Source organism: Triticum dicoccoides, chromosome 3B (genome assembly GCF_002162155.2).
Source record: "Triticum dicoccoides isolate Atlit2015 ecotype Zavitan chromosome 3B, WEW_v2.0, whole genome shotgun sequence".
Taxonomy (NCBI): domain Eukaryota; kingdom Viridiplantae; phylum Streptophyta; class Magnoliopsida; order Poales; family Poaceae; genus Triticum; species Triticum dicoccoides.
In genome coordinates this window covers 246,718,957-246,734,480 of record NC_041385.1, presented here as the reverse complement: position 1 = coordinate 246,734,480, position 15,524 = coordinate 246,718,957, and the positions used below count along the sequence as shown (strand labels likewise).

The 15,524-nt window shown below is 48.1% G+C and overlaps 1 protein-coding gene across 2 annotated transcripts; it reads right to left on the bottom strand.

Moving 5' to 3' along the window:
* Positions 1–9,914: 9,914 nt before the first annotated feature.
* Positions 9,915–14,510, bottom strand: LOC119275746 (probable serine/threonine-protein kinase PBL7). 2 transcript variants are annotated; one of them, XM_037556647.1, is made up of 5 exons: positions 14,073–14,510; positions 12,964–13,148; positions 12,623–12,812; positions 11,438–11,829; positions 9,915–10,767 (listed from the first exon to the last, which is right to left on the bottom strand). In XM_037556647.1, the coding sequence occupies exons 1-5, from the start codon at positions 14,179–14,181 to the stop codon at positions 10,258–10,260; spliced, it is 1,386 nt and encodes a 461-aa protein (XP_037412544.1). In that variant the 5' UTR covers positions 14,182–14,510; the 3' UTR covers positions 9,915–10,257. The 2 variants fall into 2 exon arrangements, with proteins under 2 accessions (XP_037412544.1, XP_037412543.1); XM_037556646.1 differs by having other exon boundaries at positions 12,964–13,157; positions 14,073–14,508.
* Positions 14,511–15,524: the final 1,014 nt, after the last annotated feature.

The window sequence follows — 15,524 nt, the reverse complement described above, 5'->3', positions numbered from 1 at the left end:
GCGGCTGATACGAGAGGTGGAGTCCTCATCGCTTGGGATTCGACCTGCATTGACATTGATCTTTTCCACGCGAACACTGATTTCATCTCCGGGCGGGTTCTCACGAGGCATGGGGCATCCTGGTGGATTTCCGTGGTCTATGGACCGCAGGGAAACACTAGGAAAACTGCCTTTCTGGAGGAGCTTCATGCAGCGCGAGCGCTCAGGCCTGGCCCGTGGATGATCCTTGGCGACTTTAACATGATTCTGCGTGCCTCGGAGAAGAATAACTCTAACCTGAACAGGAGCATGATAAGCAAGTTCTGCAGCTTCATCGACAACAATGAACTCAAAGAAGTATACATGCATGGGAGGAGATTCACTTGGTCGAACGAGAGAGACGTCCCTACCCTAACCAAGATTGATCAGGTGCTGATCTCCGTGGATTGGGACTTGGAGTATCCGGACTGTCTTTTGCAAGCGTTGTCCTCGGGCGTTTCTGATCATGCTCCACTCCACCTGAGCACGGGAGCTCTCTTCTGTCCTAAAAAGAGGTTCCGCTTTGAGAATTACTGGCTTAAGCTCGAACGATGCGATGATGCGATTAGAGAGGCATGGGTCTGTAGCGATACGATTGTGGATCCTTTCAAGCGTCTTGACGCGTTATTCAGAAACGATGCAGAATCCCTGCAGTCTTGGGGGAAGAGAACGACGGGGAACATCAAGTTACTCATGGCGGTGGCAACCTATGTGATCTGCAGATTCGATAGGGCACAGGAAGACCGCATTCTATCTGACCAGGAGCTCTGGCTGCGTCGTACTCTCAAGCTGGCTTTGCTGGGTATGGCTTCCCTTGAGCGGACCATCGAGCGTCAGCGTTCCAGAATGAGGTGGGTTAAGGAAGGTGATGCTAACACGAAGCTATTCCAAGCTTTTGCTAATGGCCGGAGAACCAAAAACTTCATCCCGCGTATCAAGGTTGGAGACGAGATTCACACTGATCAAGACCGTATAGCGGATGCTTTCACTTCTGCCTTTGTGGAGCTTTTGGGGAGAGAGCAGGCACGCGATTTCACTCTTGACCTGGACGCCCTCGGTTTACACACTACGGATCTGCAGGAGCTCGAGGGAATCTTCACTGAAGAAGAGGTGTGGAAGATGATCAAGGAGATGCCGCCGGACCGGGCTCCTGGGCCTGATGGTTTCACCGGTGCTTTCTACCAAAAAGCCTGGCCCATCATCAAGGGAGATATCATGGCCGGATTCCTGAAGCTGTATGTGGGTGACGGACGGGGCTTCGCGAAATTAAACAGAGCTCTGATGGTGCTCATTCCCAAGAGAAGTGACGCGGAGGAAGTGGGAGATTACCGCCCGATCAGCTTGCCTCATAGCTTTGGCAAACTATTCTCCAAAATGATGGCCATCAGAATGAGGAAAAGGCTGCCGGAGCTAGTCAACATGAATCAGTCCGCCTTCATTCGTGGCAGAAGCCTACACGATAACTTCCTCCTAGTGAAACAAATGGCGAGAAAATTGCACGCCCGCAGAACATCAACCGTCTTTCTGAAGCTTGACATTTCACGGGCATTTGACACCATCTCGTGGCCTTTCCTGTTTGAAGTTTTGAGAGCTAAGGGTTTTGGAGAAAACTTCAGGAAGTGGGTTGCGATCTTGCTGCACTCTGCGTCTTCGAGAGTTATTGTCAACGGGAATCATGGTGTCAGATTTGAGCACGCTCGTGGGCTGCGCCAAGGAGATCCCAGCTCTCCGCTCCTCTTCGTCATGGCAATGGACGTTCTTTCGGCCTTAGTCTGCAAGGCGGCTGCAGGTGGGGTTTTATCCTCCTTCAACGGTGTGATGGCTAGCCAGAGGCTCTCCCTTTTCGCCGATGACGTAGCGCTGTTCGTGCGCCCTACGGTGCCGGATCTCACATGCATCAAAGAAGTTTTATACCTCTTTGGACACGCTTCTGGCCTTCGAGTGAACTATCGCAAGACTTCGGCAATTTTGATCCGGGGACAGCAAGGGGATCAGGACAGAGTGCAGCAACTTTTAAACTGTCACATGGGGCAGTTTCCCTGCAAATACTTAGGGCTGCAGCTCAGCATCCACAAGCTCACCAAAGCGCACTGGCAGCCAATGCTCGATCAGGTCAAAAACTTCCTTCCAGCTTGGCAACGAGGCATGATCCAGAGACCCGGGAGACTAGTGCTCGTTAACAGCGTCATTGCAGGCCGCCCTATACATCACTTGCTTGTCATGAAAGCACCCCAATGGGTTCTCGAAGAAGTGGACAAATGGATGCGCGCTTTTTTCTGGGCTGGGAAAGAGGAGATCAATGGTGGACAGTGCTTGGTTGTGTGGCATACTATCTGTAGGCCTAAGCTGTACGGTGGGCTAGGAGTGAAGAATCTGAGGACCCAAGGCTTGGCCATGCGCGTGCGCTGGGAGTGGCTCAGGAGGACAGATCCCTCAAGGTCTTGGCAAGGGTTGAATCTCATGATGGACAAAGAAGCTAAAGCGGTGTTCGATAGTCTGGTCCACATCGAGGTTGGAGAGGGCAGCAAAATCTTCTTCTGGACGGATAGATGGATTCATGGGTTTTCGGCGAAAGACATCGCCCCCTTGATCGCCGGCATGGTGGACAAGCCCACGAAGAGGAAAAGAACGGTTCAGGACACGCTTCTGGACGACTCCTGGGTCAATGATATCGAAGGAGACTTAACCTTCACAGCTCATCTGCAGCTCATACACTTACAACATGCCTTGGCGACGATTCAAAGGAATGCGGCGGATGATGATGCGTTCTACTGGCCCTGGAGTGCCTCGGGTTCCTATAGCACTAAATCCACTTATAGTATGCTCGGTCAGGGCATGACTCGGTCTGCCGCTGCTCAATGCATATGGAGATGTTGGGCACCTCTCAAGTGCAAAATCTTTGCATGGCTTGCATCTCAGTATCGGTTATGGACTTCGGACCGACGTGCGAGGCATGGTCTCCAAGATACGACTTCAGCATGCTTCTCTTGCCACCAAGAAGAGGACACAATTGATCATATCCTTGCTGGTTGCGTCTACGCGAGACAAGTTTGGGACGGCTGCTTCCGGTTGCTTCAAATCAACGTCCAAATTCCGAGCTCCGAAGATACCTTCATGGTGTGGTGGGACAAGACGAGGAAGTTCTTCCATGGAAAGCTCAAGAGAGGATTTGACTCGCTTGTCATCCTGACCGCGTGGCACTTATGGAAGCAGAGGAACGCGCGGGTGTTTAACCGCATTGACCAAGTCCACTCGGAGACCAACCTTGTTCACCTCATTCACGACGAGCTCAAGCTTTGGAAGAAAGCGGGTCTAGGAGTTGAGGGGTTAGATCCTTTCGTGAGAGAGTAGGCTTTTGTGTTTCTTTTAGGAGTGTGCGTTCCCGTGGTAGGTGCTCTGTCCTACCGCGAAGTCTTGTACAACTTTTTCTCTCCTTCTATAAAGATAAGGTACGCCTTTGACGTACTCTCGAAAAAAAAAATCACTCACAGGCACCGAACACGGATGCAGGTGTTTGTCCTATACTGCTCCCTTCAGAAATTGTCACTCGAAAACGACCTCCAATGCGTTTTGGTTTCTTCGTTGCAACTTGCAAACCCCCACCCGACTTGGCTATGGCTCTCGTTCACAGAATTAAAGAGGAAATGTGTTTTTCCTAAAAGGAAGAGATAGAGGACGGCTCCTTTTACTTTTGTCTTTGGGGAAGAGACGATGACTTAGCAAGTGTAGGTCGTTATCTTGCCCCAGGAAATTTCGGCATTTTTTCTTCTTCTGAAAATACACACAAACGTGCGTATCATATGTTAGAGAAGGAGGAAATAAAACACCCAATAACATTGTCATGATCGAGCGTGCGGATACAACTAGTCCACCGTGCAGCTAAGGCTCGCCGAGACGAGCGCCATATCATCATCCGAGCTTTTGACAGGCGTCGCCGTGCACTTACCACTTACCATGGCTGATCCTCACCCCGGAAGCTACGCCGAAATCCACCAGCATTGCCATAAATATCTCCACATCTAGCTCCCATAGATCGAGGAAGAACATGACATCATCCATGAAGGTCGATAGTCTTTGGAACAAGCTCGACTCATCCAACGGGCCAACAACGCCACATGGAAGCGTGACCCAGCATGCGATGCAAAACTTTCATGACAAGATGAATTGCAGGGGTGTTGAGGTAAGTCACAGATGGCGCCCCACTATCCAACCATGTCGCCGCCTTCACAGTAGGCCAATAGGCGGATTTTATTGGCTCAAAATGAAGCATCAAAGAAAATACAAATACAATGAGCATACACCCTGACTCTCCATAATAGGATGCCCCCAACCAACACTAACGCACGCACATAAAAACGCGTTGGCAAATACAAAGTCATATAAGACCAAAGTTATGCGTATGCGAGGAAAAACCAAACGATTAGATCCGTAATCGGCAAACCGCAACAATGAGCATATCCACACCAACCATCTCATGATATCGCACGGACGACGAGGTTCTTCAACAACAATGCCTTCAGAAAGAAGCGACACTCAAGCGCGCCCGTCACTAGATCTAACCAAGGCATATTAGTGACATGACATAGTATTAAACTAGATGATGCCTTGCGCGCTGTTGTGAGAACCTTGCAAAAATAGTTGCTATAGAAACATATAAAACTAATGGAAATCACATAAGCTTAAAACTATAGAAACATATAAGTATACAAGCTAATAAACATTATGATACTAACTGTATGTTACTTTGCGTTATAAAATTAGTAATATAGGCTAATGTTAGAGCAACTCCAAAGGGGCTATTCATTTCGTCCGCTGCCGTCCGTTTGAGTCGGCGCGAACACAAAAGTCGGCCCAACGCGCCGACCCAAATGGACGCGCGTCCGCATGGCGTCCGCCTGCCGACCCATTCCCAGTCCTTTTTTGAGCCGGATTTGCGTCGGGGCGGACACAAGGGGGACGCGCGCGCGCGCCTTCTCCCTCCGCTGGGCCCGCTGGTCGGTGGCAGCCTCCACCATTTTACTTCATTCCCCCCAAAACCCTCCCGCCCGCCCGCGCTCCTGCCCCACCCCCGCCATGGACGGCGACCTCGACGCAGCCGCCGGCCTCGCCGCCCTCGCCTCGTCCTGCATGCCGACCGCCCCCTCCGGTAAAGGCAAGCCTCACGTCCCCCGCAAGACCGCCGCGCCCAAGCCGAAGAAGGTGCTGACGCTCGAACAACGGGCAAAGGAATCGGCCAAGAGAAAGGACCGGAGGCACGCGGCGGACGCGAGGGATGAAGCCATCACGGCGGCCGCCGTCGCCGCCGCCGCGCAGCAGGAGGTCACCAACGCCCGCGTCGCGGCGGCAACGAGGGATGCGTTCTATATGCTAGGGTTAAACCCTAGCCAGCACGGCCTCGTCAACACCGCCGTGGCCGCGGCCAGCATCGGCTCATCCACCTTCCCTCGGATGGTGCTGCCCGACTTGCCCCGCGTGTCGGCTTGCACCCCGGTGCTCGGCTTCCACGTCTACCCGCAAGCCTCCCTCCTCTTCGGGGAGTGCTCGCCCGAGGTGAGCGTGGCCTGGACCTGGACGACTTCCCTCTCGACCACGAGTTTCCGGGGGACTACGGGCAAGAGAAAGAGGATGAGTGCGACATTGAAGGAGCCCCTTTGTTCGAGGACGAGCTCGCCAACCAAGCCGCCGGGGCGAAGCCGAAGCGCAAGAGCAAGCGGACCAAGGCATACACGGCGGCCGAGGACAAGCTTCTTTTCGAGTGTTGGAGAGACATTGGGCAAGACCCCAAGATGGGCGCCGAATAAAAGCATTCAACCTTTTGGATTCGTGTCCACCGTGAGTTCCATGAGCGCAAGAAGTTCCCGCCGTACCAAATAGTAAGCACGCCGGGCGGGTGTCCATTTCGAAGCGATGGAGGGTGATCCAACAAGAGTGCAACAAGTTTTGTGCCACTCTTGAGAGCGTCAAGGCCCGCCCCGTGAGCGGCATCGGTATGCAAGACATGGTATGCTAGCAAGCCGCCCTCTTTTGTGTCATCAAGTTTATGCTTGCGTGTTCGTTTGCATACCATTTTGCCAATATGCTTTCATGAAATACATTTGTAGGCATTTCAAGCTTTGGAGGTATTCAAGGTCCAACACAAATGGCAAGTGATTCAACCTCTCACATTGCTTTAGGGTCATCAAGGACGAGGAGAAGTTCAAGGCGCAATATGCCGCCCTCCAGTCGCGTGGTGGGAAGCAAGCCGTGGAGGAGGTTGGGGACGGCGAGAAGGCTCGGCCGCGGGGAAGACCAACTCCAAGAAGGAGGATAAGCGGGATGCGGCATCGACAGTGGCGGAGATAGGAGGGACCAGCAGGGGCCCTGGCCCCCCCTAACATCAAGGATTTGTAGTTAATTTACTGATGAACAGTGCATAATTCATGGTTATTTGCTGCTAAAAGCATGTCTTTATATGATTTGGCCCTCTCTAACCTGCCTCAACATCCCTCGGCCCCCTAATACAAATTTTCTGGCTCCGCCACTGGGCGTCGATCGCCTTGATCGCAACCGTGGAGGGCATGGTGACCAAGAAGGACTTAAGGGAGGAGAAGCGCCGACAAGAAAGGGAAGAGCAAATGAATGCCTTCATGGAGATCCAAAGGTGAAGGCTTGACATGGGGGCGGAGAAGTAAACACGGATGCTTGAGATGGAGGCGAAGAAGCAAGCCAAGATGCTAGAGATCGAGGCCGTCAACGCCAAGACCAACGCGAAAGAAGTGGCTCTCGCGAGCATGATGACCGGGATGGAGATCATGAATATGGATCTCAACACCGTGTCGCCAAAAAAAAGGCCGTGGTTTGAGAAGATGTAGGCCGACATGCGCAAATTCGACGACGAGTAATCTATGACGGCGAGCGTCATCCTTTTTTTTATGCCGGCAGGTGTGCTAGCATGACCACGGAACCGCGATGGCGTGGTCGTCCAGGCATTGGCGAAGGGCCGGTAGGCGGAGATGGCACCAGGGACCCTGCACTCGCTGACCTAGGCGCCATGGGCAGGCCGAGGGTTGTGCTGGTCGGCAGGGCGGGGAATCGGAGACGATGTCGCCCTACTCGTGTGTGCGCATATACGATGATGTATGTATGTGTACATCATCCATCTAATAATCGCGAAAAGGAAAGTGAGATGTTTGGACCAGAGATGATGGTCCAGAATTAAAAAAGATGGTTCTGGAAAAATACCTTTACTTACTACCAATTGGTGGTGGTGGTTCGTCTACTTGGGCGGTTGGAATGGGTTCGAATTGACTAAAGAAACGAACTCGCAGTTGACCGACAGAGCGTAGTTTTCCCTTTCTTTCAGAAATGCCTACTGTACACACGTCATATATTTTTTGTCCCTTCAGCAGCACGCTTCTGGTTCCACTATTATACCCATACCCCTCTTGGATTAATTCCTTTCAGTTTCAGTGGAGAAAGAAAAGAAACCACCGCCCGGTTGCACCAGACACGCGCGGCGGCCATGGGGAAGAAGATGTGCCTGCTCTCGCTGGACGAGGACATCGTCATGGTGCTCATCGTCGTCGCCGTCGTCGTGGTGGGGCTAATACTCGCCGCCGTGCAGCCACCGCCCCGCCGCCGCGCCGTCACCTGCTTCTACGGCTGACCCCACCGTCAAAGATCGACCTGTGTGCTCGGCAGTACAGTTCCTTAGCCTTTGCAGTTGCAGGTTTCTCTTAATTTTCGTTGGTATAAAGTTTGCAGTTGCAGATAGCGTGAGCTACATCATAATTTTAATCGTTCTGGCCGTGCTTGTCAGTGTTGTAGTGTAGTAATTTCTTTTTAGAAGAAACTAAGTCAAGTCCTGTGTAACCACCGTACCATGGATTGTCACCGGTTGTGTTAACCACAGATTTGGAGTTGTTGGTGGTTTTGACGATGTCTGTCGTACTGCTATCCTGTTTTGAGATTTGAAATGTGTATAATATAAATTTGATCACTTTCTCGCATAAAAATACAACTTTCTCTCGTACAAATTCTTGTGAATGCATTAGAGGAGCACATGCTATATGGCAGTCTGGGACCCTGAGCTATGTACCACCCTGGCCAAGTTCTTCACGCAGGGGATTTTGCAGAATTTTTCCAGCCCAAGCTTATGTACAATGTGCCCTTGCTCATGTTCCTTTTCACTGGGTATGGAAGAGTTCTTGCCAGCTCAACCACAAAAGTTTCTCCTGGCTGCTGCTCCCGGAAAGAGTGGACACCAGAAACCTTCTCCCAAGGAAGTCTTTTCACCTGCCTGCATACACATGTGTGCTCTGTAATGTTCAACTGGAGGGAACACAGCTGCACCCATTCTGGGATTGTGAATTTTCTCAAGACTGCTGGCAGATTATTGCCCCCAGTAAGCTCAGAGGAATTTCTTTCATTCATGAAATATAACTATTGAGATCATCATTTTTGGGCTATTGGAACATTGATTTTTAATCATGAGAATCCAAGTGTTGCTAGTTGCAAGGGAAACCTCAAAGAGGATCACACTCTAGTAGTGAAGCTAAAGCTTTTACTTGCTTTCAAATCCTGGACACATCACTTCCTGAAATCTTCTTCTTTTCACTTTGTTGATATTCTTAACATATATTTTTTACAGTAGGACCCTTTGCTAATGTTTTCCTGTCACAAAAAAAAGCAACATATAAACTCTTCCTTGGGTTTACATAAATGAGGCTTAAAAGTTGGATGTTGGTGTCGTGAAGGGATTTTTTTTAAATGTTACTATTTTTTTAACAAATCCCAAAACTAGATGTCCAAATTCATAAATTACACTTCTATTACCCCGTCGGCCTCCCATACGCCGAAGAGTCACTCTTCAGCCTCGCTTGGCCCGAAGAGACCCTTTTCGGACTCTGTTGGGCTTCCTCGCTCTCACTGGTGGGCCGAAGACCACTCTTCTTTCTACTTAGACCCAAAGAGTCACTTTTCCTCCGTTTTAAAAAAAAAGAGTCACTTTGGGTCTAAGAGTCACTTTTGGACTCTTTTTTTTTCAAAACGGAGGAAAGTGACTCTTTGGGTCTAAGTAGACAGAAGAGTGGTCTTCGGTCCAAAAGTGTCCAAAAGTGCCCATTACCCCCACCCTATACACTACAGCTCCTCTTGGGCAAACCATTGCCTCACTAGGACCGCATCGACGAGTAGAATCCATTCAGATGAAGAACAACCTGAACCGTGCACTGTGAAGGATGAATTTTGATTGTCAATCTTCACTGATCACCACAAGGCTGCATGGCCCTTGCTGAGAGATTTTCCAATTAATCCCACACATATACTCATCTAGATGCCCCCAACATCCTAGACATTACCCCTCATCATATTGTTATTATTGCTGAAGTTAGCGACATCCGGTTCACGTACGCGCATGGCAAGGGTCATGGTGTGCGGGGTTAGTGACAAGAATAGGACGAGGGGTAATGTCTAGGATGTTGGGGGCATCCAGATGTGTACATGTGTGCGATTAATTAAAAAATCTCTCACCAAGGGCCATGTAGGCTTGGGGTAATCAGTGTAGATTGGCAGGCAAAATTCGTCCTTCACAATGACGTGAAGGTGAAGGTTTGCCCGGGAGGAGCTGTGATGTATAGGGTGGGGTTGATGGTCAATAAAGGACACTCCTCCGCGTTCATGTGAACGAAGAGCCTTCATGTGAACAACAGAGTCCGAAGAGGGCCTATTCAGGCCAAGCGAGGCCGAAGATTGACTCTTCCATCTATGGCAGGTCGACGGGGTAATAGAAGTATAATTTTGCGAATTTGAACATCTAGTTTTGGGATTTGTTAAAAAAATAGTAACATTTTCAAAAAAATAATAATCCGTGAAGGCACTGGCAGAAAGAGAAAAGGAATAGGACCTGGACCGAAATGTATATGCTGAAAGACGTTACCATTTCATCTACATGGACACAACTCTGGCTGCATCCAAAGCCAACAATGTACTGAAAAAAGGGTTGTACACACTGATCCATCAATTATGGGGTTATTACATTTATTTACAGAGCCCCTGAAACAATACCTACATGCGAAATCCAGACCGTGTAATGTATGCAGCGAGCAATGGTGGACGTGACAGGCTCCACCGGTGAAACCTTGGGAGCGCTCACTCTGGTGGTGCAGTACTACACACCTCGCTGCGCATTATTCCTCCTCTCCTAACAACGCTCTCTGCAAAATCGCCAGCATGCCAAAGCCTCAATCAGAGCTCAGCTCACTATCCGAGGATTTCATCGGTTACACGCACTTTGCTTGCCTTCTCGTGGCGTCTCCAAGCCTCGGCCCAGACATTCGCGTCTGCAAGTGCACGGTCTCGGTCGACACCGTTTGGAACAACCCTGCCTCGTACTCCACGATTGGAGCCACTCCTGCAATGTTCTTTTCCTTCTGGAACAAGGTCATTCATACGGTCATGCATCCATGTTTGAGCTCCATGTTGACTAGCCAAAGCATCATCTTGGTTAACCTGATCGTCTGACACTTTTGATGTCGAAGGGCCATCAAGGTAACGACGAACAGCAGCGTCATTCCCATCGTATGTTTGTGATGACAAATAGGAGAGAGCGGCAGCAACTTCCCTAATCAGAGGGCGATTCCTTGACTTCTCCTGCAAACACATCGCTGCAATAGCCAAGGCCTGGTACAAACCCCTCTTTGGAAAGCGGCCACGCAGCAAAGGATCAGCCATCTTTGGAAATTTCCTTTGGTCTTTGAACAATGGACGAGCCTGCAAATGGATTGGTAGAACATTCAATTCCACATCAGCATACTTATCCTCAGTATATAGAAGGAAATATATGAACACGCTCGATTTATTACTGCATATATATTTTGAATGAAACTATTTCTTTAGCTGTTAAGGGACCTAGATAAATAAATTAAATGATGTATCATGTTTGAAAATGACGAAAATCCTGGAGATGTAAAACAAGATGATTAGTTCCTGGGCATATACAACTAGGGAAGTGTGCCTAGCTCATTTGGTTACGGATGCGAATTTAGGCTCCTATTTATGCTGTAGGGGTCACCTCTAATGTTTTCCATCGAAAAAGATGTATACAACTAGGCAGTTAGTTGGCAACAGACTAATACTAGTTCCTGGAAAAGACCACACTCCATACCCGTAAAAAGTTGTACAGTTTTCCAGTATCAAACGCATGCACTGTTATTATATTCATCAGTTCAACCGCCACATTCCACATAACCGGTTTTTTTTCCAGTATCAAACACATGCACTGTTATTATAAGGAACGTAGTCAGAATGAAATAACAATGCATGCCTATTAAGCTTTATAGCCTTTTCATACTTCTCTAGACATGTATCCATTTTTGTTTTTTTATTATAAAATCATGATTATTGGACCAGTTAGCTGCACTGTGAGATTGTCAAAACCTACCCATGAGACCAAGTCCTGTTCCTCACGAGGCCGATTGCTATCGAGTGCCCTTCGTCCTGTAATTAGCTCGAGGAACACCACACCAAAACTATAGATGTCAGACTTAACCGTTAGCTGTCCAGTCGCAGCGTACTCAGGAGCACAATAGCCATAGGTCCCCATGACACGGGTTGTCACATGAGTCTTATCACCCACAGGACCAAGTTTAGCAAGTCCAAAGTCAGACAACTTCGCATGATACCCTTCAGAAAGAAGAATGTTTGATGGCTTAATATCTCGGTAAATAACTGGTGGATTTGCCTTATCATGTAGGTATTCCAAACCAGCAGCTGCACCCGCAGCTATCTTCATCCGTGTTGTCCAATCTAGAGGTTCTTTATTGGGTGGAAGGTCTGTTTAAAGCATGAACATTAATTTATTAATGGGGGTATCCAGTAAACAACAGCATAACAGTATAGAGCACATTCATGTGTAACTCTAATAGATGGAAGTAAGAAAATGGTAAATTATCACAAAAAATATCTTAGGTTTCAAGGTCAGTGACATGTCAAGGAGCATGTGAGTTCTTCACTTCTTATTGACGCATGTGGTATAATAATACTAGAAAGGAACACAAAGTTAGATAAAAGAACCACTGTCTAAGCAAATTTATCTATTCAACAAATTGATTATGATTAAAATCTGAGTTTTCTCAAGGGTGAACAATCCATCATTGAAATATTACCCCCTCGATGGATTCTGTTTAGGGTAATCTCATCACTAGATTATTAGATAGCTAGGCTCGTTATTTGATAGGTCATCAGAGCGTCCCATTCTAGCTTAAGCTTTTGATCAAATATAGCAAGCAATGGAAACAGGAACAACCTAGATCAGATTTAATTGGGATCTACTGAACAAAGAGGATGATGCCACAAACTTAAAGAAAGAAATACTTAATTAAATCAACTGACAAGAACTGATAGTTAGCTTATAGCATTTCTCACAAGTTAGAACAACTTTTCACCATCTTCAAAGCACCCAGATATGCTAAGTATCACGAACTAAAATGTGCTGACATTGAAAAAATAAAGATCCTACCATCTACATATATGCTCTCATTACTAGAAATTAACAAATGGTTTCTGAATTCTGATGGCTGTATCCTGATAATAGTATAACTTCACACATTTTCCAACATAAACTAACCGTGCAGATGGTCTTCTAGTGATCCCAATGGCATATATTCATAAACGAGCAAGCGTTGATCACCGTCAACACAGTACCCTATCAAATTGACAAGGTTAGGGTGATGCAAGAGGTTGAGCATGAGAACCTCCACAAGGAATTCTCGGTTCCCCTGAAGCCCATTTAGATCAAGTTGTTTGACTGCAACAACCTGCCATGCAGCAAATGCTGAAACAATATTATCATACAATACGAAAATATGGGCAAGATTGTTATAGTTTCCACATCTCCAATAACTGATATTCAATGAGAATTATATTACTGTAGGTGAGAAGTCTAGTTTATAACTACCAAATACAAACCTGACCATCATTCAGATATGCTTTATACACACAACCAAATCCTCCTCGCCCCAACTGAAAATCCTTGCTGAAGTTTTTGGTGGCATCAACGAGCTCACGCAAAGTGAAGATCGTCGCCTCATTATGTGTGCCATTTCTCTGGATTCCTTCCATATGTGCGGATTCAGTCTTCAGTGGGGCACTTTCTGATGACTCTGAAGAAATTCACTATTAATGAGCAATTCAAAAGAACAAATACACATCCACATTTAAATATGAAGATGGGTCAGCGGTCCGAGGATGATGGCGGCTTCTGGCTTCTAAAACGTGTGCATATGGTGCGCGCTTTAGGTCTGCTGCACCGGTTGTTGGTTCCGATACGTTATGTGGATGGATCGGCGACGACACCAGTTTTAGATATGTGGGGTGAGAGCACTCCACATTATCGAGTTTGTAGGTGTGAGTGGTGGCTTCGGATGGCTTGATGTATTTTCTTGTCAGACCTTTGTGTAATAAGTAATAAAGATGGCTGTATGCATCGATTGATGCAGAGGCCGGGGGTTTAACCTCCTTTTCAAAAAAAAAAAATCCACATTTAAATAAACTAATGCAGTAATGCCCCTGAAAAAGAAAGGACGCTGGGACAAACAAGAATAGTACTAGCACATAAGTATTTTTTTTGCGGGAAGTATTTCATTGTGCCTTTTCAATTTTCTTGCCATGGTCTTCGATCTATTACTGTTCATCTTCTTCATAATTTTTGGTTTCCACTTTACTAATCGTGTTTCATTTTCTGTTTCCCTGATAAAGCTGTGCAGCTACTCATGAACAAACTTCTTTCTCTCACAAACAAAATTCTAACTGCTAGAGGAATTGCAACACCACAAGAAAGTAAAGGTGGACTCGCCACTGGAAATTTCTGATTGCTGAGTATAACACATCGTCAAAAAAATACCCTCCAGCTGGGAACCATCCCCAAGAGAGAATTTGTTGGGGTCATGAGCTGAAGGGACTCGATTATCTCTCCTTCCGCGAGAACAAGATACAGACCGACCAACACCAAGAAACGAACATTTCTAGCCGGATTAGTAGGTAAAGCACGGAGGGATTACTAGGGCAGTCATCATCACCTGAAGCCACTCCATGGTCGATTCCGCCGGAGTCCTCGTCGTCATCGTGCTCCTTCACCACCCGCTCCTCCTCCTCGGGGCACCGGAACAGGCACGACAAGAAGCCCATCTCATAATCCGGCCTCGGCAGCCCCAACAAGAGGGCTGAAATCAAGAAAATTGACAAATCCCCAAACCCCAGCCGCCTCGGAGGAGACTTTAGGTCGCCGGAACAGCAAGGATTTCCTCAGCAGCCAGGAAAATTAGGCAATTGCTTTCTTTCTCAGAGGGAATTGGTCAGTTGTTTAGGTCGGACAGAAGAGGAGAAAGAAGAAAACGAGAGAACGGATAAATGGATGAAGGCGCAAAAGTCTCCTCCCACAAACGAAACGAATAGAAAATTGAAGGCGCAAAAACGGAGCAGTGAGTGACGCTGGGCGATGGGGATGTCGAGAAGCTGCTAATTTCATCGTTAATTAGTCATCAATCCAAGGATTTAATTTGGACGCAAGTTGCATTCGTGCTCCTACGGGACAGTCTATTTCTCTTTTGCCCCACTAGTTTCTTTTGCCCCACTAGTTTTGTTTTTTGAGGGGTTCTTTTGCCCTACTAGTATGTGTCTAAGATGTTGTGTTTGCTATTAGTAAGTGCCTGGATTTGCACCTCGCGTCAATCTATTTTCAAAGAGCACAACCCCGAGGCGGAGGCGGGGGCGCTGCGGTGAGCGGCGGCGAAACCGAGCCAGGGACGTCACAAGATGGCGTGGTTCTAAATAGGACGCTCGTCTCGTCAGAGCTAGAAAAGATGGTGTGGTTTGAGGGGCTGTTGGCGGTAGACAGACTTATGCAATGGCTTGGACTGGGTAGGGGAACAAGGGTCGCACGACAACGCCGCCTACGGTGGGTGGGGGCGTCAGATGGCCCGCAGACGTCAAAGGGTGTTAGGAGGAAGGGGGCGAGTAGCAAGAGGAAGAAGACACGTCTTTTTTGAAGCCAAATTTATTTGAAAGCAACTTACAAAAAGAAAGCCCCTTAGAAAGAAAAAAGTCCCTTAAAGAATGTCGTACATGTGCATTTCAATGGGTTGATCGCCTACTGTTCAAGGTAGCATGTTTGCCCGTTTGGTGCTATTCTAGGTGCACTTTAGAGCATCTCCATTCGCCCCCCCCAACAGGCCTCAAGTCCCTTTTTTATTGCCGGTGCTAAAAGAAGGGCCCTGTCGCGCCCCCAGAAGCCCACTTTTCGCTGGTTAGGCTGAAATTTGTCGCCGGCGGACCCAGGCCGAACCCGCGTGCTAGGGGGCGCCGGGGAAAACGTTTTTGGTGCGAAAGCCGATGGACCCGCCGAGTCAGCGACCAGCCGCGTTTCGTCTACCTCATCGCCTCGGTTTCTCACGGGGAATCAATGCCAAGGCTGCCGCCGACCAGCCTTCCATTGATTCCTCACGGGCGGCGCAGGGATGGCGCGACGATGC